The following is a 22,776-nucleotide window of genomic DNA, read 5'->3' as shown; positions in this document are numbered from 1 at the left end:
GTCAGAGAGCACCACTACAGACCTGAGGCTTTGAGGGATTAACAGAAGAGTTTCAAGCAAATATTGTGAACACTGGAATAAACACAATAGATCAAAGGAAAATAAAAAACTGCTAGCTTGGTATGGTGGCCCCCACCCTTAACCCCAGCACTTAGGAGGCAGAGGCCAGCCTGGTCTACAGAGCTAGGACAACCAAGGCTACATAAAGAAACCCTATTTCAAAAAACAAAACAAAAAGCAAAAAAACAAAACAAACCTGTTAAAATAGTACTTGGTGGACAGTCCTGCAGAGAATGAATGTGTTCAAAGCCCTGCACAGGTAGTTCAGAGCTAGCCCAAGAAGGCCCGGCAGCAGTTAGGAAGCTGCCTGCTGAAGCCAAAGCCAACCCTCCAACAGGGCAGGGCAGCAGCTCCCTCCATTGCTCCCAGTGCTGTGGCTGCCTATGGGGAGGGGTAGTGCTGTAAGATCAGAATCTCCGGCTATGAAGATTCTTTGCCTTCTTTCCTGCTCACTCTCTGAAGAACAGGTTTCTTGTGCTAAACGGCACAAGACTGCCTATACAATCAGACACCGGCCCAGCTCTCTTGTAAAAACAGCACTCGTAAAATTTCTTATAAAGATGATGTTTACAGGGCCAGGATGTAGCTCAGTGGGTAGGAGCTTGCCTAACAAAGCCCTGGGTTCCTTCAGCCCCTAGCACCGCATAAACCAGGGAAGGAGAAAGCAAGAAAGTCAGAAGTTCAAGGTTATCCTAGCTACATGGTAAATCTGAGGCCACCCTGGGCTATGTCTGACCCTATTTCTCTTTCAAAAAAATAAGGCTATAAAGCCATTATTTATGCTACCATATGGGGGTTGTTTTGGTTTTGCTTTTGCAGCAGTGGGAACTGAACCAGAGACTTGTGCACTCACTCTATGAAGACACCAGGCCCACCCATCTTCCCCAAGTGAACACATTCCCATTAAACAGAAGTCCTACCCCTACCTCACCCCTACCCCAGACCCCTCCAGGAACCCCTGGCAAGCTATCCCCCTGTGTGTCTGCAACATGGATACGCTGGGTACCTCCTACATGAAAGTCCCGTCCTTACATTCACATATCAACTTGTATTTTCCTCTTCCCTAGTAGATCCCAGAAATCAATCACTCTCCAAGACTGGGTGAGTGGCTCCGTTGGTAGAGACTTCCTCTACCATGGAAGAAGCCCTGGGTTTGACACCATGTAAACTGACATAGGCTTGGTGACACCTATGGGGACACACATGCCTGTAAGGTCAGCACTCAGAAGGCAGGTGGATCGTAAGTTCAAGGTCATCCTCACCTCAAAACAAGTTGGAGACCAAGAGGGCTAGATGAGACCCTGCCTCCGAAATAAACACAGTAAGTCTCTGCTGGGTCACGAGAATCTCGTGTTTGCAGCAGCGGACCTCTGCGCTGAGTAGGTGGACCCCGAGATCTGCTTTTTCCCTCCACCTCATAACAGATTCACGGAGGATCATGCACATGTATGTACGTCATTACACATGGAAATGCTAGGTTGCAGAGTAGGTGTGGAGCTAGTGCTGGGGTCTGTTCAGTGGGCCTGGACCATTTCCACTCTCACCTGCAATGTGGAGAGCCAGCTTCCACAGACCTGCATCGACAAGCTGTGTGAAACACTTACATTCATAAAAGATTGTATTATTGCTAATAACACGTACATGGGAGGGTGACCTGTGAGGTCAGAAAGGGTATCTGATTCCCTGGAGCTGGAGTTACAGAGACTTGTGGGTACTCAACAATGGCAGGTCCTCTGGAAGAGGAACAGAACTTATTTAGTTTTTGTCCTTTGAGATGGTTTCTCTATGCAGAACTTGTTCTGTGGACCAGTTTGATTCCCAGCACCAATGTCAGGTGGCTCCCAAAAGCCTGTAACTCACGCCAGGGTACCCTATGTCTCTAATCTTGGGCACCTGCATACATGCATATAACTTCACAGACTTATACACATACATAAAACTGAAAACAATACAAATCTTAAAAAAAAAAAAAAACCTAGGAAAAAAGAGAAGCCAATATACTGGGCCTCTAGGCACCTGACTACGGGAAAAGCAGTAAGAGTGAAGCTCACACAACTGGGAACTGATTTTAAACATTCTGAAGCAGGTTTTTATTGTTTGTAATATTTTGGGAGTTGTTTGTTAACGCAACTTCAAGGTTCTGGACGTGAATTCTATAGGTGAGAACACTGTGTGACAGTGACAACAGGCTGGGGCAGCTGAGGGGGAGGGGACACAGCTCTGTGGTAAAAGCACTTGTTTGCCAGGATACATTCCCAGCTGCGAAGTCAATTAACTAAAAGATCTGTCCGGGACGGTCAGGGATTAGACTCAACAGGGCCCCCAGCAAGAAGAAGGCACTGAGAAGTCAACCTGCAGTGAGCCAAACCCAGGGTTGCAGAGGTAGGTGGTCAGCACCCCAGGCAGCCAGGCTACACAGAGAGTTCGAGCTGAGGAAAAGCAGAAAGCATTTCTCTCCTGCAACCTGAAACTTCAAGTGAGAAGGTCTGGCTGGTTGGCTGGTTTTCTTTCCCAGGAAATGTTAATCTTTCTAATCAAGTGGATTTTTGCTCGCTTTTATTGGTGCTGAACCGGTTAGTAAAATTAAAATTACCATTTAACTTCAAAAAGTCTGAGTACTCTGTTCGATGGCAGGCTGCTTAATGTAACTTAAAACAAGTTACAAGATTTCCCTAGGCACAGTGTTCCACTTATTAACCCAATGACTTAAGCTTTCACGTCCTTACAAAGCCTGGTGAGGCGAGCAGGCCTCCGTACTGGAGGGTAAGCCAGGAGGCTGAGCACAAGGGCAGTCTGAAATACCTACTGATACCTACCTCAGCAAAATATAAGCAAAATAAAATGAGACAGCAAAGCGTGGTGGCTATGATAGCGTATGTATAGATCAGTATGGTCTATCTATGTATCATCTCCTATAATATATATTAGGAGGCAGAGGCAGGGGCTAGAGTTCAAAACACCCATACACATAAAATAATGAAACTTAAGCACACACACACTATAGAACTTCAGTTTCAAGGGAAAGAAAAAGAAAAAGAAAGAAAAACTGGCCTGGTAAAATAACACCTATAATCCTAGCACTCCGGGAGACTGACTAGATTATTTGACTATAAAGGCTAGATTCAAGGCTAGATTATTTGACTATAAATGAGTCCAAGGTCAACATTCCACAGGAAGATATTCATTTGGGGATTCCCTCTACCTGTGGCTGACAACGAAACAGGGTCTTTCCATAACTAAAGCTGGCCTTGAACTCACATCAGTTTTCCTGTCTTGGCCTCTGAAAGTTGATATTACAGCAAAAAACCACCACACCTGACCTCTGTATTACTCAGTATAAAGACTTATAGTTACTATTTTTAATTATGTGTCTCTGTGTGGGTGTGTGCATGTGAGTTCAAGTACCTGTGAAGGCCAGAGGCATGGCATCTCTTTGAGCTGAAGTTACAGACAGTTGTGAGCCAGTCAAGTCAGGTGCTGGGAACCAAACCTGGGTCCTCTGCGCTTAAAACCATCTCTCCAGCCCCAAATAATAACTTTTTTTAAGATTAATTTATTTTATGTATATGAGTACACTGTCACTGTCCTCAGACACACCAGAAGAGGGCATCAGATCCCATTACAGACGGTTGTGAGCCAACGTGTGATTGCTGGGAATTGAACTCAGGACCTCTGGAAGAGCAGTCAGTGCTCTTAGCCCCTGAGCCTTCTCTCCAGCCCAATAATTATTATTTTTTTTTTGTTTCTCCAAGGCAGGTGTCTCTGTATAACCCTAGCTGTCCCCCTGAAACACTCAATAGACCAGGGTGGCCTCAACCTCAAGAGATCTGCCTGCATCTGCCTCCTGAGTGTTGGGATTAAGGTACATACCACCATCATCACCACCACCACCACCACCACCACCACCACCACCATCACCCAACTTTCATTTTTAAAAGCAGTGAGTGCTGGATTAAAGCTTTGACCCACCATGCTCAAACTGTCTTGTGTTTCACACCACTGTTTTAGGGAGCTTTGCTTAATACTAAGCATGTATTACTTCTAGAAGACAAAATAGGTTCTTTTCTAGATGCTAACACAACTGTTAAACATGGTTAACCCAACCAGGCACAAACAGGAACTTCATCGGATTTTGGCAATTCTGTCCACACAAACCCAGAAGTACACATTCCCTCAAAAGTGTGCTCGAGCATGTGCGTAAGCACACACACACACACACACACACACACACACACACACACACGCCCAGTTTCTTTCCCTTTCTCCCTCCCTTCTTTTCTCTCTCTCCTTTGGGGCAGGATCTCACTGTGTAGCCCTGGCTGACCTAGAACATACTATGTTGACCAGGCTGGCCTGAAGTTCACAGAGACCTGCCTGCCTCTGTGTCCTAAGCTCAAGGACTAAAGCTACATGACACCAAGTCTGGCCACACAGTCCCATTTTCATTTTTCTTTTTTTTAAAGATGTATTTATTTAATTTATATGAGTACACTGTCACTGTCTTCAGACACACCAAAAGAGGGCCTCAAATCCCATTACAGATGGTTGTGAGCCGTATCTCCAGCCCACAGGCCCATTTTCATTCCTATACATAGACACTTAAACCCAAGGCTAGGACAGAGACAGGAAATGACAGGAGAGAAATTAAGCACAGTATCAAAAATCCCTAAGAACTATCAACTGCCTCTGGCAAAAGAATGAGAAATGGGAACACTGCAAAAATGGGTTTGCTTTTGCAGCTCCTTCTATGAGCGATGTGGAGGACAAACCATGTCTTCCAAAACCAGAGCACTCACAGCTTCAACCACAGTGTTTTCTGGAGAGGATCTATGGCTGTTAAAAGCAAATGCTGCCAGGCGGTGGTGGCACACTCCTTTAGTACAGCACTCGGGAGGCAGAGGCAGGCAGATCTCTGTGTTCCAGGCCAGCCTGGCCCTACAGAGTGAGTTCCAGGACAGCCAGGACTACACAGAGAAGCCCTGTCTCAAAAAACAAAACAGAAAAGTAAATGCTGTGAAAATAAAACATAAAAATACGCCTTTCTGATTACCACAGATTCCTTTTAAAAGCAAAGAAAGAAGAGTAGCTTATCTCAATGCTTGGGAGGCAGAAGCAGGCAGATCTCTATGGGTTTGAGGCCAGCCTGGTCCACATAGAGTCTCAGGACTCTGTGGTTGTTAGAGCTTTGTAGAGAATCTGCCCAACAAAAACAGGCAAGCAAGAAACAGACCAACTCCTCACAATTCAGAAGCCCTTACTTAGTCTAACACCCAGCACCATCGAAAGCCAGGTGTGACAACACACACCTATAGTCCCAGCACTCAGGAGGTGAAGTTCAAGGTGAGCCTTCACTACAAAGCTAGCTGAAGGCGAACCCAGGACACCTGAGACCCTGCCGAAAAGATATGAAAATGAAAAAAGAAGGAAGAAAGAGATGCAGCTAGAAAGTTCTACTGTGCCTATGCGACCTTCCTGCTGTCCCCTTCAGGCTCCTGTGACACTGGATGGCATCACACACCTGATCTGCCACCAGGTGAGGTAATCAGACCCACACATGCCATGACACTTTGGGAGAAAGAGAGAAGAGGGACATGACAGCCATCTCTATTATATATGGGCGTGCTCCTGTTAAAAATTCAGACAACCTGCTGAATAATTGACAATGCTACCTTCATAAACACATTACATAAAAGACACTGGAGCCCAGCTAGTACATCCATTCCACCTGGGGTCCTAACACTTGGGAGATGGGGGGCAGGTGGATCAGGAGCACAAGGTCACCCTCCTCATCACTGACACCCCTCCACCCTCAAAGAAACTAAATTTTAAAAAATAGAAATAGGACAGAGAAACAGCTCAGGAGGTGAAGGTGCTCACTGCCAAGCCTGAGGGCTTGTCGGCATATATGGAAGGAGATAACCAAACTTTTCAAAGTTCTCCTCTACCCTCCACACAAGCACCTGGCACATCTGCCCATGCACACCCTCAATAAATAAGTTTAAAATGAAAAAAAAAAAAAAAAAAAAAAAAAAAAAAAATCTGGCTAGAGAGATGGCTCAGAGGTTAAAGAGCACTGGCTGCTCTTCCAGAGGTCCTGAGTTCAATTCCCAGCAACCACATGGTGGCTCACCACCATCTGTAATGGGAGCTGATGCCCTCCCTATTCTAGTGTGTCTGAAGACAACGACAGTGTACTCATATACATAAATAAGTCTTAAAAAAAAAACAACAACAACAACAACTTAGGTTAGGTATCCCAGTATCCTGGAGACTGAGACAGGTAAATCTCAGTGACTTCCAGGCCAGTCAAGGCTATACAAACTGTCTCAAAAAAAAAAAAAAAAAACTTTTTATATTTTTAAGATACACAATCATTTACAAATAAAGATTAGCAGCATCAATCATTAAAAGTGTGCGATGGTGGCAAACACATTTAATCCCAGTACTCGGAAGCAGAGTCAGGGAAATCTCTGAGTACAAAGACAGCCTGGCCTACCAAGTGAATTCCAGGACACTCAGAGCTGCACAGAGAAACCCTGTATTGAAAAAACACAAACAAAAAGCTTACACAGCGTCAGGAATCGAGTCAGGAATCTGCTTTGAAAAGGGCAGGGGCTGATGCCTCAGTGATAAAGGGCTTGCTGCTTTTCCAGCAGCCGTGTCGGATGATGGCTCACTGCCTCCTGGAACTGCAGCTTGAGTATCTGACCCCAGCAGGCACCTGCATGTCTACTGCACAGACACTCAGCCACATAAAGAAGTAATGAAATAAACATTTTCAAAGGAAAGGAAGTATAAGGATGTATAAGTATAAGAGGAGCTGGGTCCTGAAACCACTGGGACTTGAGGGACAGCCCGAGAGGCATCATTCCCTACCTCTCTCTACTATGTACGCTCAAGATTTCTTTCATCTTAAAAATTTCAAAATACAGCCGGGCATGGTGGCACATCCCTTTAGCCCCAGCTCTTGGGAAGCTGAGGCAGATGGATCTCTGTGAGTTCAAGGCCAATCTGCTCTACAGAGTGTCCTGGCTCCAGAACAACATAGTGAGACCCTGTCTCAGAAACACAAAAACAAAAAACAACAACAACAAGAAAGTTAAAACACATATATTGTGGGAATGCTTTGCTTTTCTCTAAACTCCTGCACTATTGGTTAACATTCCTGGCTTTGCTCCTCTGTGATAGATTCAGCAAGGCTGAGTCACGAAGGCCACGGAACTCACCTTACCCTCACATAAAGATTAACTTTCCATCCCTTTGTGTGTTATCAGCTCCAGAACAGTGGGAGCACTCATGGAAAACAAGAAGTGTCCTGCACAACCCAGAAGGTGGCTCTAAGTCCAGGAAGCTGAGCCAACCCAGCACTGCTTCCTCCCGAGAGGCTAAAAACCAAAAGGACCTTGGAAACTGCCCTCCGAGCTCCATCCCAACAAATCCTTGGCCATCAGGGCTTCCCAAACCATCAGAGCAAACAATTCTGACTCAGTTTAGTCTGTATTCAGGACTGCGCAGCCTGGGAATGGTGGCACACCTGTGATCTGGAGGCAGAGATAGATCTTTGTGAGTTCCAGGCCAGTCAGAGTTCATGGTGAGACCTTTTGAGGAGGAGGGTTAAGGGGACAGGGAAGAAGTGTGGCCAAGTCTTCACCAAAGTAATCAAGCTGGAGAGGTGATGACCAAGGAGAATTTTACACAATTCACTAAACTGAAACTGGGTAGGAAGACTTTGGAGCGATTCCTTCCAGAGTCCTCTGTGGGTTAAGAGCTAAAATGAGGAAGAGAATCCTCCTGTTCTAGCACAGTCGGCGAGGCCTGGGAAGGTATGTAGCCTTTCTCCGGCTTCTAGCTTCTTCCCTGTAAAGTGAGAGTAGGAACTGCTTGGCTAATTACCACCTCAGAGAACCAGCAATGACACAGTGAGGGCTGAACAGCAGAGTGGGTCATGGGAAAGAGCAAATGCAGCTCTGCCTGGCTTGGCCTACTCAGTCAGACCAGAGCTGGAGGCAAGAGTAGGCTTAAAGAGGAGACACAGGACACCGAATAAGACGGAAAGTACCAAAAGAACTACAAGAACTCAAGCTCCATGACAAAAGCCAGCAAGAGGGCTCAATGACAAGAAGCCACCTGGCCCCACAATGTCGCCTTAGCAGGGAGCTCAAATCAACCAGGGCTCTTTGGATACTGCAATTCTTCCTAATGGCTCTTTGGATACTGCAAATGGAGAGGTTTGAACAGTATGACTAATAGAAACATAGCAACTTTGCCCTTTTCCTCCCTTTAGTTTTTAGAGACAGAGTCTTGCTATTTACCCAAGTTGACCTCGATTTTGACATCCTCCTGTGTGCTAGATGCAAAGACTACAGATGTGTGTGCAACCACACCCAGCTCATTTTTATCTCTCTTCTTCTTGTTCATAAAGACCACTCAAACATGCAAATGTACTTCAACACCCACTTAACAAATGTCTGCATGTGTGAAAAATGAATAACATGGAAATGAACAGATAAAAAAATTTTCAGAGACTTCCAACCAATAAATGAAATAAATGTTACATTGTATGTAATATAGTTGGTGTCTTTTCAGGGACTTCCAATCAATAAATAACTTTTTAAATATACATTTGGTACTTGGCCTATATGTATGTCTGTGTGAGGGTGTCAGATCCTCTGGAACTGGAGTTACAGAAAACTGTGAGCTGCCATGAGGGTGCTAGGAATTGAACCTGGGTCCTCTGTAAGAGGAGCTGATGTTCTTAACCGCTAAGCTACCTGTCCAGCCCCGCAACCAAGAAATAAAATAAAGGGGAACTTTATGACATGGCTGGTGTCTTCTGGGTTACAGCAAAGCACATAGCCCTGGTGCCATCTTCACCCCAAGTGCTGAAGGGACAATAACAAGGCGGTTGTCTTGAAGCCTGCTTCCCCAGGAGCTCCTGGGGATGTGTGGGACCCTCACACATGAACTGAACCTGTTGTCCTCAATACATCTCAGCTCTCCTATAAGAGTGGGGGGTCCTGATGGCTCTGCTACATTTGACTCCCACCATGAAACTCCTGGGCTCTTTCCCTTCCTTTTCTTGACCATGGTGCAGAACTCTGTGTATTTTAGAGAGTGTGTGCACCCTTGCATGAGTGCGCTTTGAAACAGGGTCTTACTTTGTAGCTCAAGTTAGACTTGAACTCACTACGTAGACTAAACTGGCCTTGAACTTCCAGCAATCCCATCCCAGCCTCACAAATGCTGGGACTACCAGTAGGCATCATCATATGCTCGGCTTAAGATTTACCTGTGCTTGTAGATTTTACCACTTTACTGTAGAGCAGATTCCTATCCTTTTATGTGATACAAAGGACTGAGCTCCAGGCTATGAGCATGAGGCAAATACTTTTCCACTGATCTACATCTCCAGTCAGAAATTAACATTTCTTAAATCCTAGGACCTTCTGGCCACTAATTACAGTCTCCCAAGCAAAACCTAAAACAACAAGCACACAGTAAACCAACTCTACTGAAAGACATCTGCAAGTCTGGCCTCTGAGGTCCTAACACTGGTGGCAGAAGCAAGGCACTGAAAAGGGTTTCCCACTCCCAACTCTAACAAATGAGCAGCAAGTGTAACATTAACAGAGGGTACACCTGACTCCGGGAAGGAAGAGGGGATTCCAGGAAAACTGCCCTGAACAGAAATCAGCGAAATCTCTCCCGACCAGAACTATACTCAGTTTGTTTGTTACCTGCTCTGCCCCGTAGACTGTGGCAAATTGGATGAAATCCTCGATGCGGACAAAGCCATCCCCATCCCTGTCCAGGGCATCGAATACCGTCCTGAGGCGTGCACCCTCCTCCTGAGCTGTCCCGGGCTCGCTGGGCAGTGACAACGCCAGGCCTGGGTCTGAGGGTGGCCCGGGACATGCCTGCAGCAGCTCGCCCTCGGCTAGCAAGGGCTCTAGGGGTAGGCCCCGCGTGGTGCGACAGTCTTCCAGCTCCTCGGACCAACTGCACGGAGCTTTGGACTTCTCCGGCTCGTCAAATTGGAGACACGAAACTTTGGGTTCCTCTCGATCCTCGGGCCAGAAGCAGGGTGCATCGGGCTCTTCCTGCCAGCACCGCGTTGTGTTCTGCTCCTCGGGCCAGAGGCACAGCACCTGAGGCTCCTCTGACCAACAGCGAGGTGCGTCGGGCTCATCTGGTTCGTTGGCCCAAAAGCACGGTGCGTTAAGAGCGTCGGGCTCCTCGGGTTCCTCGGGCCAGCAATGAGGTGCATCGGCCTCCTCCGGTTCCTTGACCAAGAGGCACCGTGCATCGGGTTCCTCTGGCCACAGGTGAGAGGTGTGAGGCTCCTCTGGCTCCTTGGCCGAGAGGCACCCTGTGTCCGCCTCCTGAGGACAGCAGTGAGGGGCATCAGGCTCTTCCAGCTCCTTGGCCAACAAACACGGTGCATCTGACTCCTGGGGCCAGCAATGAAGGGCGTCAGGCTCTTCCAGCTCCTCTGCCAAGAGGCACGGTGCGTCGGATTCCTCCCACTCCTTGGGCAAGAGACACGGTACGTCCGGCTCCCGGGGCCAGCAGCTAGGGGCGTCGGATTCCTTCCACTCCTTGGCCAAGTGGCACGGTGCGTCTGGCTCCTGGGCCGAGCAGCTAGGGGCGTCGGATTCCTCCAGCTCCTTGGACAAGAAGCAAGCTGCGTCTGGCTCCTGGGGCCAGCAGCGAGGAGTGTCAGGTTCCTCCAGCTCCTTAGCCAAGTGACAGGATTCGTCGAGCTGCTGAGTCCAGCAGCGAGGGGCGTCGAGATCCTCCAGTTCCTTAGCCAAGTGGCACGGTGCGTCTGACTCCTGGGACCAGCACCGAGGGGCGTCGGGTTCCTCTACCTCCTTGAGCAGGTGGCAGAATGCGTCTGGTTCCTGGGGCCAGCAGCGAGGGGCGTCAGGTTCCTCTAGCCCCTTGGCCAAGTGGCACGGTGCGTCTGGCTCCTGGGACCAGCAGCGAGGGGCGTCGGGTTCCTCCCACTCCTTGGCCAAGTGGCACAGTGCGTCTGGCTCCTGAGATGAGCAGCGAGGGGCGTCGGATTCCTCCAGCTCCTTAGCCAAGTGACAGGATTCGTCGGGATCCTGGGACAAGCAGCAAGATGCGCTGGGCTCCTTGGCCCAGCGACTAGGAGCGTCTGGCTCCTCTACCTCTTCGGGCCAGCAGATTGGCGCGTTGGGTCCCTCTGGCCACCGTTGAAGCTGGGCGTGTTCCTCGGGCTCATCTGACCAGCCGCGAGGAGCGTCAGGCCCCACCGGCCCCTTGACCCCGCGCTGGGGCCCAGACGCCGGCTCGTCGTGGTCCGACAGGGAGGTCGGCTGGCTCAGCTCCATGATCCGGCGCCGGCTAAACTAGGGATGATGCGAGAGGCGCGGAAGGCAGACAAAGGCGCTCAGGGCGCGGCGGCGGGCGCGGGCATCCCCGCGGCGACGCGGGCGGGCGCGCGCGGGGCGCCCGGACTGCTGGGGCTGGCGCTCGGGCCCTGCTCCGCCCTCGCCCATCTTCGCACCGCACCTTAGCGGCTCCCGGCCCCGCAGCGCGGCTGGCGCGGGCCCATGGCGACGGCACAGTCCGGACGCTGTGAGGACCTGGTGGTGAGGAGTGGACGGTGGGAGACAGGCATCGGCCGAGGAGCGGAGGCTGAAGCCTGAGCGCCTGAGCTTAGGAACCCAGTGAGGGACGCCGGCGCCAGCGCTGGCCCGCCCTTCGTCGCGCGTGACGTCAGCACGCTGTGTAGCCTGATCACGCCCCCATGGGCTGCTATAAAGGTGGGTTCGAAGCGGGCACAGTTTAGGGGACAACAGTGATCTGCCCCGCTCACGTTTTCAGTACGGTTTGCGCGAGTGGGATGAGTGACGCGTTCTTTCGCTGGAAGAGGCGCCAGAGAATAGGCTTTGGGAAACTATTACTGAACGGGAAACAAAACATTCGCATATCCCACAAGAAGCCTCTAGTCCCTTCTGTGTGACTTCTTCACAAACTGGTGGTACAGACCAGAATACTAATTGGCAGACTACCAAGTAGGTGGGAAGGAGCGCTCGGATGCCAGGTGAGAAATTATACAGAGTCACCCACACAAGGACAGGATCTGGGGGGCTCACACATTCATCCACAGGAGTGCACAGTGTAATGAGAAGGCACCCAGATCTTATTTTAGTTTAATATGTTGTTTGGTATCTTTTTTAAATAGGCAGCTCACATTACCCTTCAACTGCTAATCCTGCCGCTGTGGATTATAGACTGGCCCCACCAACCCTGCTCTGAACAGGTTTTTAAATTCGAAATCCAGCGCTGATTGCCAGTATTGCTAACTAATGCCGTTGGCATCATCAGAGGGTCGTGGTCGGGGATGTGGAGCAGTTGACTAAGCCAGTTGGAAGCCATAAGGTGCATCTAGACAAGAACTAAATTTAGCCAGGGGAAACTATGAACCAATTTTACATTCGTGGGCACCATGGATAAGTATGGTTTCATAAGCAGTTTTGGCAAATGCTGAAATCTAAACTCTGTTTCCAGGTGTACAGCCGGCTAATCTACTGAGTCATTCCCGTGGCAAAATTCCCAGCACATTATAGGAGGCTTTGAACAGCTGGCTTTGGGGAAAAGAAGGAGATGTGGTCCCCTCCCCAAACTGTAGTCACATCTTCCTGTAAGAACTGAGTGCTTCTGTGAGGAATATATATTGAAGGACTAAAGTCACTTTCATCTAATGCAAGGACTGGGAATTCCCATTGACTGAGGAACGTTCTCACAGGCAGTTCCGTTGAGTGTCAGCCTTTCTATTTAGTGTGTCATGGTAAGTGTACACCTGTCCTTTGGTATCCTCAGTCAGGCCCAAGACCGGTTTTCTGAGAAGCAGGTGTTCCTGTTGTGTGCCAAAGTTAACAAAAATATCTATGACTTCCAGCACTTGTGTACCCAAATCGAACCAGTGTATAAAGAATACATACCTCCTGCTCACTTGGACAAAGTAATGGGGCTTCGGATGAAAGGTTAAAAGGAGCCAGTCAAGATAGGTAGGGAAGGTGGCTCAGCCAACAGAGTGACTGTCCTGCAATTATGAGGACCTGAGTTCTGATTACAGATCCTGTCTTAAAAGATGAGTATGTTCCTATAATCCCAGCATTAAAGAGGCAGATGCAGAAGGGTCTCCATGGAGACCAGCCAACCTAACTATCTCAAAATAATAATAACAACAGCAACAACAATGTAAAGGGCCGGAGAGATGACTCAGTAGTTAAGAGCACTGTGTTTTCTTCCTGAGAACCCAGGTTCAGTTCCAAGCACCCATATGGCAGTTCACAACTGTGTGTAACCCCAAAATGCTACTCAGACACCAGGCATGGACTGTGGTACACAGATATACATTTAGGCAAACACTCATACACATAAAATTGTTTTTTTGATGTTTAAAATTAAACAAAAACAAGCTGGGGGCAATGGCTCAGTAGTTAAGAGCAATTGCTATGCAAGCATAAGAACCAAGTTCAAAACCCAATACACATGTTAAAGTTAGATGTGGTCCTATGCCCTCCCTATAACTCCACCTCTCAAACGTATAGAGACGAGAGGACCTCTAGGTGGCTGTCAGCCTAGTTGAATTGCTAAGTTCAGTGCGAGATCCTGCCTTGAATAACCAAGGTAGATAGAGAAAATTTCCAGCACCTTCTTCTGGCTTACACACACACACCTGTCCACATGTGTACACATATACCACACACATCTGGGGGGCTCACACATTCATCCACAGGAGTGCACAGTGTAATGAAAAGGCACCCAGATCTTATTTTAGTTTAATATGTTGTTTGGTATAGACAGATACAAACATACACACAAAATAAGGTGGAGAGTGGTTGAGGAAGGCACTAGATACTTCTAAGATGTCAATTTCTAACCCCACAAACATGGGCACACACAGTTGTAGACATATGGGACTGAAGCAGATTTGACATCCGTGTCAGGCCAGACACAGAAACAAGACGAGAAGAAAAAGAGAAATAGCAGCTACCTTTTTCCTGGAGAAGTGTTAACTCCTTATCCAGACAGACACGATTGAAGGCAGAATGATGAGGCGTTGCTCTAACCTTGCATGGCGGGGCCACACCCTGGAGCAGAGGCAGTAATCACAGGGGAACTGGATCGTCCCCTGGAGTGCTGACAGCCTTCATGACCACCTTGCAGACCCGGAACGGACACATGATCGATCAGACCACACTTCAACATGATTGCCTTCCCCTATTCATGCTCTCGACAACCTAATGCTCACACCAATCCCAGGAAATTGGTGTAATGCTCACACCAATCCCAGGAAAGCGAGCTGAGGATCCCTGAGCCTTCTGCTCTGTTCTTTGCACTGTGGCCATGTTAAGTAAGTCCCCCTTTCCCTGCTTTTTGCCTCACTCATCTTTAACTCATCTGCAAGAGCAGCCAAGCCTGGTGGGATGCCAGAACCAAAAGTACTGTTCTACACATTTCAATCACACTGCCTGCCATTCCAAACCAGGGATTCCCTGCCCAGGAAGACCCTGTATGGGCACAACCTTCACATGTCCCACATGTTAGTAGCAGTAGCAGAACGGCTGCGTCATGTAGTCTACACAGAATTTTAAACCTTTATATAACACTGTATGTGTGTGTATGTGTGTATGCATGTATGTGCGCGCGCGCACACACATACATGGGAATATGTGCACATACACACACATACATACATACATACATACATACATGTGATTTTTAAATCAACAATGTGCCAGATGGTTTAATGCCATGCCTTTAATTTCAGTCCTTGGGAAGCAGAGGAAGGCAGACCTCTGAGCTCAAGGCCAGCCTGGTCTACAGAGTGAGTTGAGAAACCCTGTCTCAAAACAAGTAAACAACAAATTAATGCCCACAGTGGAATGAATATTAAAGCGAATAAATGTACAAATCAGGGTACCTGGAGAGCTAGGCTGAGGTAAGGCTAAAGACATAGATCATCGTTTGCCTGACATTTGCAAAAAAAAAAAAAAAAAAAAAAAAAATCTGGGTTTACAACATATAACCACAAGAGAAACAAAAAGAAAAAAAAGTATGATGCTACCATCTCATAATCTCAGTTCTTGAAAAGCAGAAGAGGAACACACAGGAGTGGAAGGCTAGCCTTGACTACATAATAAATTGGAGGTGCATCTTGAACTAAATGAGCATTGCCCACATTTTTGTGTGTTGAAGCCTAGGTCCCCAAGCTGGTGGCACTGTTTTGGGATGTTCTGGAAATTTAAAGAGGTAGGGCATTAGAGATGGATTTTTAGAGTATGTGGAGTCATGCATGGGTGCTGTCTGTCTTTCTGTCTCCCCCAGTTCCCGTATGCCACGAGGTAAGAACCTGTTCTGTGAAGAGCATGGAACCAAACAACCATGGACTGAGCCCTCTGCAAACAACCTCAAGTCTTCCCATCCTTCAGGTGTTTCTGGTGTTTCTGTCAGGTATTCCCACAGCAATGAGGGCATTGTGTGCTTCGAGTGAGAACGGCCTTCTTAGGCTCATATGTCTTAATAATTGGTCCTTAGTTGATGAAACTGGGCAGGATTAGAGTGTGTGACCTTGCTGGGGGCTGGGAGGGGATGTCTCTTGTGTTGTGTCTGGAGATGTAAGTTCTCACTACTGCTCCAGTGCCAAGCCTGCCTGCTGCTGTACTCCCTACCTTGGTGGTCATGGGATTTAACCCGCTGAAATTATGAACCCCAAATTAATAAGTTGCATTTGTCATGATGTTTTATCACAGCAATAAAAAAAAAAAAAACTAACAGCCATTTATCTTGTAGTTTTCATGTATGTTTCATTTATGCCTACATTGAGAAAACTCATTTAGGTGTTTTTTTTTTTTTTTTTAATGTCTTTCTTCTTGGGGGAGGGTGTGACTGCTCAGGCGTTAAGAGCACTTGCCACCAAGCCCCTATAACCCACAGAGTGGAAAAGAGAAGTTACACCTTCAAGTTGTCCTCTAACCTCCACATGTCCCATGACATATATGCATGTTGAGACACACACACACACAAGACATACACAAATAAATAAGCCCTCTACGGGTGTCTGCCGCACACCACTGGCTCTCAGAGAAGCCACCGCCACTGAGAAACTGTGTGTCATGGCCCTGTCTCTCAGTGATATTGTCCCAGGGGCCAGCTCCACAACACATGCCAAACCAAGCCCTTCAATAGATGCTGGACAGAAGTTGGGGGTATGTTTTGCCACCGATCAAGAAGATAAAAGAGCTGAAAGGGTGAGGCCAGGCAGGTGCAGAGGGTTTACTAAGTGGGTTTACCTGGCTTGTCTACAACGCTGGCCGGTGAATGACAAGCAAAGAGAAAACAGCACAGCCAGAGTGGCCTGTCCTCAGTGCAATACTGAATACTTAACCGTTTTTCCAAAGTTGGGTCCAGTCGTTTAGGTCTTGGATCTTGCAGACAGACCGGTCTCAAAAGCTTGCCCTTCTGCGGCAGTAGGAAGAATGGTTGGATCTATCTGTTGGACGGCTGTGACTTACAATGACAGTGATGCAGGTTGTAGGCCATAAAGAAGGACTGGATGTTATGGAGCAAGCTGACCCTTTATTTCTTTGATTAGACTTCCTACTGTTCCTGATGATGGAAGACTCGAAGTGAGTCTTAAGTACGGGGAGACCTCTTCTCACCCCACCGCCAGTGAGACATGAGAATGGAGAAGTTCAACGCAAATACAAGAGGTTTATTTTCTGGCTTGTCGGGGTTAGTACTCAATCAGCCCCTCTTGGTGACTATCAGTCAGTATATTCTGAGGTTTTTCAAGAATGTTCCGGGGCTAGAGAGATGGCTCAGTGGTTAAGAGCACTGGCTGCTCTTTCAAAGGTCCTGAGTTCAATTCCCAGCAACCACTTGGTGGCTCATAACCATCTGTAATGGGATCTGATGCCCTCTTCTGGTGTGTCTGAGGACAGTGACAGTGTACTCACATACATAAAATAAATAAATAAAATCTTAAAAAAAAATAAAAAATAAAAAATAAAAGAATGTTTCCTGCTCCTTCCGAGAACTGTGGGTGGAAAATGGAACTTGGTCTAGTCTTGACCGGAGGTGGGTGGGTGTAAGGCTGGTGAAAGCCTCTAAGGTCCCTCATGGATACTAGGCAAAATGATTCACTGGGAAGACTATGTGCTTAGACTATGGCGAAAATGCTTAAATAAACTACAAATCTTCAACAGTATATTTCCAGGGAGTGGTTGTTCTGTTCCTTGAATTCCAGCTGAAGCTGATCCTTTAGCAGATCGTGTCTCTGCTACTAGAATTGTGTGTGGAGCCCTTGTCTTTCCTACTACTGAGACAATAGTTGGTAACCTGATGTTCAGCAGTGTTAATTCAAATTTACAGAAGACAGTCTTGGGTGGGATTGCTTTTTGTTGCCATAAAAGGAGCACATAAGGTTGACTCCAAACAGCAGCAACATTTACATCAGGCATACCGCAAAATCCTAAATTATCCAGAGCAGGAAGAAGCATAAAACTGACTCCTGGTTGTTCTAGGGCCTCTCATCCTGATGAGTCTGCTGAGCTCTGATTCCATCACTAATGCTCTGGCGGACAGAGACTTGTGACAAGCTGCTGCTCCGATATTCTTTTAAAGATTTATTTATTTATTTAATGTACACACACTGTGGCTGTCTTCAGACACACCAGATCCCATTACAGATGGTTGTGAGCCACCATGTGGTTGCTGGGAGTTGAACTCAGGACCTCTGGAAGAGCAGTCCGTACTCTTAACCTCTGAGCCATCTCTCCAGCCCCTCCTATATTCTTTTTTTTTTTAAATTGGATATCCTCTGTATTTACATTTCAAATGTTATCACCTTTTCCCCAGTCCCATCCCCCTCACCCCTATATTCTTAAGAAATATAATAAGGCACAGGGGGCAGGGGAGAAAGTCTTTCAGTCATCACAGAACCTAAGGACATAAATCAGCTCTGTAATCTGTATGTACTACTTTTACGGAAGTTGGCTAAACCATCATGTTAGCATGGTAAACCTGGGTTTATTTATAGTTTTCCAGACAAAAATACAATACTAAAACTGTACAAATATTAAAAGTGGGCATATTGTTTTATTCTCTTTTGTAAATACTCATGTTCAGTGTTTTCGTATCGGGCTGGAAAGATGGCTCATCGATTAAGAGCACTGACTGCTCTTCCAGAGGTCCTGAGTTCAAATCCCAGCAACCATATGGCGGCTCACAACTGTCTGTAATGGGATCTAATGCCCTCTTCTGGTGAGACAGCTACAATGTATTCAATAAAATAAGTAAATCTTTTAAAAGGGGGGGGAGGGGGAGAAAGAAAGAAAGAAAGAAAGAAAGAAAGAAAGAAAGAAAGAAAGAAAGAAAGAGCACCTCAATGCACCTCGATGAAAGTTTGTGTGTCCATGCCATATGTGCATACGTGTGTGTGCATTCGTGTGTGTGTGTATGTGTGTGTGTGTGTGTATGTGTGTGTGCTTATATGCTACATGCCTGTGGGTACCTCAGGAATCCAGAAAAGGGTGTAGATGCCCTGGAGCTGAAGTTTTGATTCAACCGTCAGACATGGGTGCTGGAAACCAAACTCAGGTCCTCCAGAAAAGCAGCCAGTGCTCTTAGCCATCTCTCCAGCCCTGAAATACTGTTTTTTAATTTATACTTTTGAAAACTAGGTTAACATTTTCTATTTGACATGCAAACTTAAGTGAGAAGTCAATTTTAGGTCCATGTGACACACCCCTGGGACCTCCAGCACTCAAGGGCACAGAGCCGCCCATGTTTATTGATACTTTATTTAGTGGGAAGGTTTTTTTTTTTTTTCTTTTCCTCACCTTCAAATTTGGCAAAGTACATTTCTTTGAGTAAAAATAGAGCGTGAGTTTGTAAGGCAGAGTTTAATTCCTCCTGACTCAGCCTGAGGATTTGCTGATTTTCTTATTTTAACATCTCATGCTGAAGTTGCTCACACCTGCCCCTGTCTCCCTGGGAAGGCGAAGCATCTCCATCCCCCACATTCTCCACCCACCACACCTCCCCTCCTCCCCTCCACACCCTTTCCCACACACAGCCTGGGCAGGAGAACTGCCTACAGAAGACCTATATCCACAAACCAGAATGTCTTCTCTAGAGCACCCATCAGTTTCAGTCCCTGGTTGAAGAATGTTTTCCGTCCTCCTCCTTGTCTGAATACCATGTAATTACAAACAGAGGAATTCTAAAGTGATTTTTGTTGTTTGGTTTTTGAAGCGGACTCTTGCTATGCTGCCCTGATTGGCATGGTACTCTATGTTTAACTCAGACTGACCCCAAATGTATGCCAATTCTCTCAACCCAGTCTTCCAAGTGCTGGGAGTAAAGATACCACCATATCTGGCTTCAAAGTCAATTTTATTTATTTGTTTATTTACAGGCAGAGCCTCGGGTAGTCCTACCTGCCCTTGAGCTGTCTGTGGGGCTGAGAATGATCTTGAACTCTGACCCTACTTCCTCCTTTAGAGTCCTGGGATTACAAGTATGTGCCACCATACCCAGCCGTTGGTTTGGTTTTAAAATAATCTCTTACTCTACAGCTCAAGCTGGCCTTTAAGTTGACAACCCTCTTACCTCAGCCTCCTGTGTGGTGAGATTGTTACTACACACCATGATGCTCAGTAACTTGTAAGATTTTTTTTTCCTTCGATTTCTTTATTTATTTTATGTATGTGAGTACACTGTCTTCAGACACACCAGAAGAGGGCATCAGATCCCATTACAGATGGTCCTGAGACACCATGTGGTTGCTGGGATTTGAATTCAGGACCTCTGGAAGAACAGTCAGTGTTCCTAACCACTGAACCATCTCCCCAGCCCACAACTCTTCATATTTTTAACAAATGTTCCTTCTTTAGCTGACGTCAAAAACTGCACTTCGGGTTTCCAAGATCCCTTGGCACCAGAAAAGGTTAACTGAGATCCATGAGCTCATTCAAAAGGGACAAAAGGAACATCGCATGCCCTCAGGGCTAGAGCTTGTCAAGTGCCAGTGTGGCTGGGGTCTGACCCAAGCTCTTCCATCCCAGGCCTGGAACTCTTGTCTCCTGCATCTTCCCTGAGTCCTGGTTCGTGAAGTAATAACTCATGGGGCCAGAGTAGATCTGCCTGCATCCAAGTAAAAGCCTAATGTGTCCTGAAGTCAGTGCCTCAGAGACCACGCCCAGTTGACAGCTGTGCTGGCTGGGAAGTCCTGACATAGGCCCACTTGCTAGTGTTCTAAAAGATGCTTCTGTGCACCTGAAACCTCAGCACAGAACCCAGGTCTGACAAAATGCCACTCACTACCTACTTACACATCCATTGGAGAGCTTCACCGTGGTAAAACAGGTTTAATCTTTCCTGGGGAGAAGGATGGAATGGTACAGGCAAACCTACTGGCTGAGAATAAGACTGATACCACACTTTTTTAGCTAGGTTTAAGTCAAGATTTTAGGGGCTGGAGAGATGGCTCAGTGGTTAAGAGTACTTCTAGAGGTCCTGAGTTTGATTCCCAGCAACCACATGGTGGCTCACAACCATCTGTAATGAGATCTGAGTCTCTCTTCTGGTGTGTCTGAAGACAGTTACAGTGTATTTATATATAATAAATAAATAAATAAGTCTTTTTTAAAAATTAAGATTTTGGGCTGGAGAGATGGCTTAGTGGTTAAGAGCACTGACTGTTCTTCCTGAGGTCCTGAGTTCAATTCCCAGCAACCACATGGTGGTTCACAACCATCTGTAATGTAACCTGATGCCTTCTTCTGGTGTGTCTGAAGACAGCTATAGTGTACTCACATACATTAATAAATAAAATCTTTAAAAAAAAAGCTGTGACCATAGATGCCAACATTTTCTGATTGGGCTCAGCTCACACACTCTTTGGTTCCTAACACTTGGTGTCTAGAGTGCCCACTGACTACAGGACCGTCCTGCCAGCTCTTCTGTAGAAACTATCGGCCACCCACAGCCTTTCAGATGAGAAAGGCTTCAGGCAACATTGAGACACGGTGTTCATGGTCATCAGCTTAACAGATAAGAGAGGTGTGAGCTATGCAATGGGAGAAAGAGGGATAAATAAGAAATATTAACTAAGTAGTCTGTAAGCTATGACACCCGTGAATCAAATGAACAAATCAGTTTTCATGTGGCAATTGTAAAGTTGAAAAACAATCTTTTAATTTTAAATAAGAATGTTCATTTCAACAGCCTTTATTAACAAAAAGAACTCCCATCCCAGGGCATCTGATGCTCTCTTCTGGCCTCTGCAGGCACCCATGGTGCATAGACACATATGGACAATAGCTTTTAGACATGTAATGTAATAACCCCCCTCCCAAATAACATTGAAGTGAAGAGGTCATCTTCAGGGGTCGATGAGATGGCTCAATGCGCAAAGATACAGCCAGTCTCGCAACCAGAGTTTGCTTCCTGAAACCCACATAAAGGACGAAGAGAAATGACATCAGCACAGTTGTCCCCGGACCTCTGCCATATATGTTCTCCCCTCCCCACACTGTGTACACACACGGTAATATGAACCAGCAAGATGGCTTAGCAGGTAAAGACCACCAAGCCTGTCACCTGAATTCAATCCCCAAAACCTACTCTGTAGAAGGAGAAAACCAAGTCTCTAACGTGGTCCTCTGATTTCCACATGAGCATCATGACACAAGTATGCTCACACATGTACATGCAAATAAATAACATGTTTAAAAGCAAAAACAAACAAACAAAACCTGTTTCCTATGCTTTGGAACGGTGGCTCCACCCTGGTGGACAGAGGGGGGGACCCAGTGCTTGGGAAAATCCCCCAAGGAGACAAGTGAATTTTGGTACCAAATCATGTAGTACATGTAAGCCACAGCTGGGCTGCTCCACGTTACCAAGGCAACAGAAGTCAGTGGAAAGGAACCCCATCCAAATGAGCACTGTTTATTTTGGGCAATTTTAGGGTTTTTGTGTTCCGGATAGGCAAAGATAAACATACCCAGACCTTCATTTGTAACCTATGGAAAACAGTGACATTCTAGAAATCACCTGTATGACTCAAACCAAGACCCAAGGTGAATAAATACAGTTTTGTTTGTTCATTCATTTAACACATAGAACCCAAGGGCACTTTGTTCTTTTTTTGTAGAAGATGATGTGTGTGTGTGTGTGTGTGTGTGTGTGTGTGTGTGTGTTTTGAGACACAGTTTCTCTGTGTAATAGTCATGTCTGTATGTCTTAGGGTTTCCATTGCTGAAAAGAGACACCACTGTGACCAAGGCAACTCTTATAAGGAACATTTAATTGGGGCTGGCTTACAGGTTCAGGGTTCAGCCTATTATTGTAATGGCAGGAAGCATGGCAGTGTCCAGGCAGACACGGTGCTGGAGAAAGAACCAAGAGTTGTACATCCTGACCTGAAGGCAGTCAGCAGTCAGGAGAAAACTGACAGCCAGGCAAGCTAAGAGGATCTCAAAGCCCACCCCCATAGTGATACACTTCCTCCAACAAGGCCACACCTACTGCCACACCTTCTCCAACAAGGCCACACCTACTCCAACAAGGCCACACCTTCTCCAACAAGGCCACACCTACTCCAACAAGGCCACACCTTCTCCAACAAGGCCACACTCACTCCAACAAGGCCACACCTACTCCAAG

The 22,776-nt window shown here is 46.8% G+C and overlaps 1 protein-coding gene, 1 long non-coding RNA gene and 1 pseudogene across 4 annotated transcripts in view; 2 read left to right on the top strand and 1 right to left on the bottom strand.

Annotated features, from left to right (window-relative positions):
• The window catches only part of RAB11FIP3 (RAB11 family interacting protein 3), a 73,535-nt gene extending 61,763 nt beyond the window's left edge, over positions 1-11,772 (bottom strand). Inside the window, exon 1 of the mRNA XM_080942528.1 lies at positions 9,798-11,772. Coding sequence (XP_080798654.1) covers positions 9,798-11,420 — 1,623 coding nt within the window. The 5' untranslated portion in view covers positions 11,421-11,772. The remainder of the gene's footprint in view (positions 1-9,797) is intronic.
• LOC308440422 lies at positions 11,739-15,748 on the top strand. Of its 2 annotated transcripts, none has more exons than XR_013975656.1 (3): positions 11,739-11,855; positions 12,604-12,883; positions 15,430-15,748. It is a non-coding gene; the product is annotated as an uncharacterized lncRNA (long non-coding RNA). The 2 variants fall into 2 exon arrangements; XR_013975657.1 differs by lacking the exon at positions 11,739-11,855 and adding an exon at positions 11,899-12,136.
• A 518-nt stretch (positions 15,749-16,266) lies between these two features.
• Positions 16,267-17,605, top strand: LOC308440421 (E3 ubiquitin-protein ligase MARCHF5-like; annotated as a pseudogene). Its single transcript has 2 exons — positions 16,267-16,734; positions 17,234-17,605. The product of its transcript is annotated as an E3 ubiquitin-protein ligase MARCHF5-like (transcript).
• The last annotated feature ends 5,171 nt before the right edge of the window (positions 17,606-22,776 follow it).

The sequence above is a fragment of the Micromys minutus genome, assembly GCF_963924665.1.
Source record: "Micromys minutus genome assembly, chromosome: 31".
Taxonomy (NCBI): Eukaryota; Metazoa; Chordata; class Mammalia; order Rodentia; family Muridae; genus Micromys; species Micromys minutus.
The sequence above is the reverse complement of the archived record's forward strand: the minus strand, read 5'-3'. Positions and strand labels throughout refer to the sequence as shown.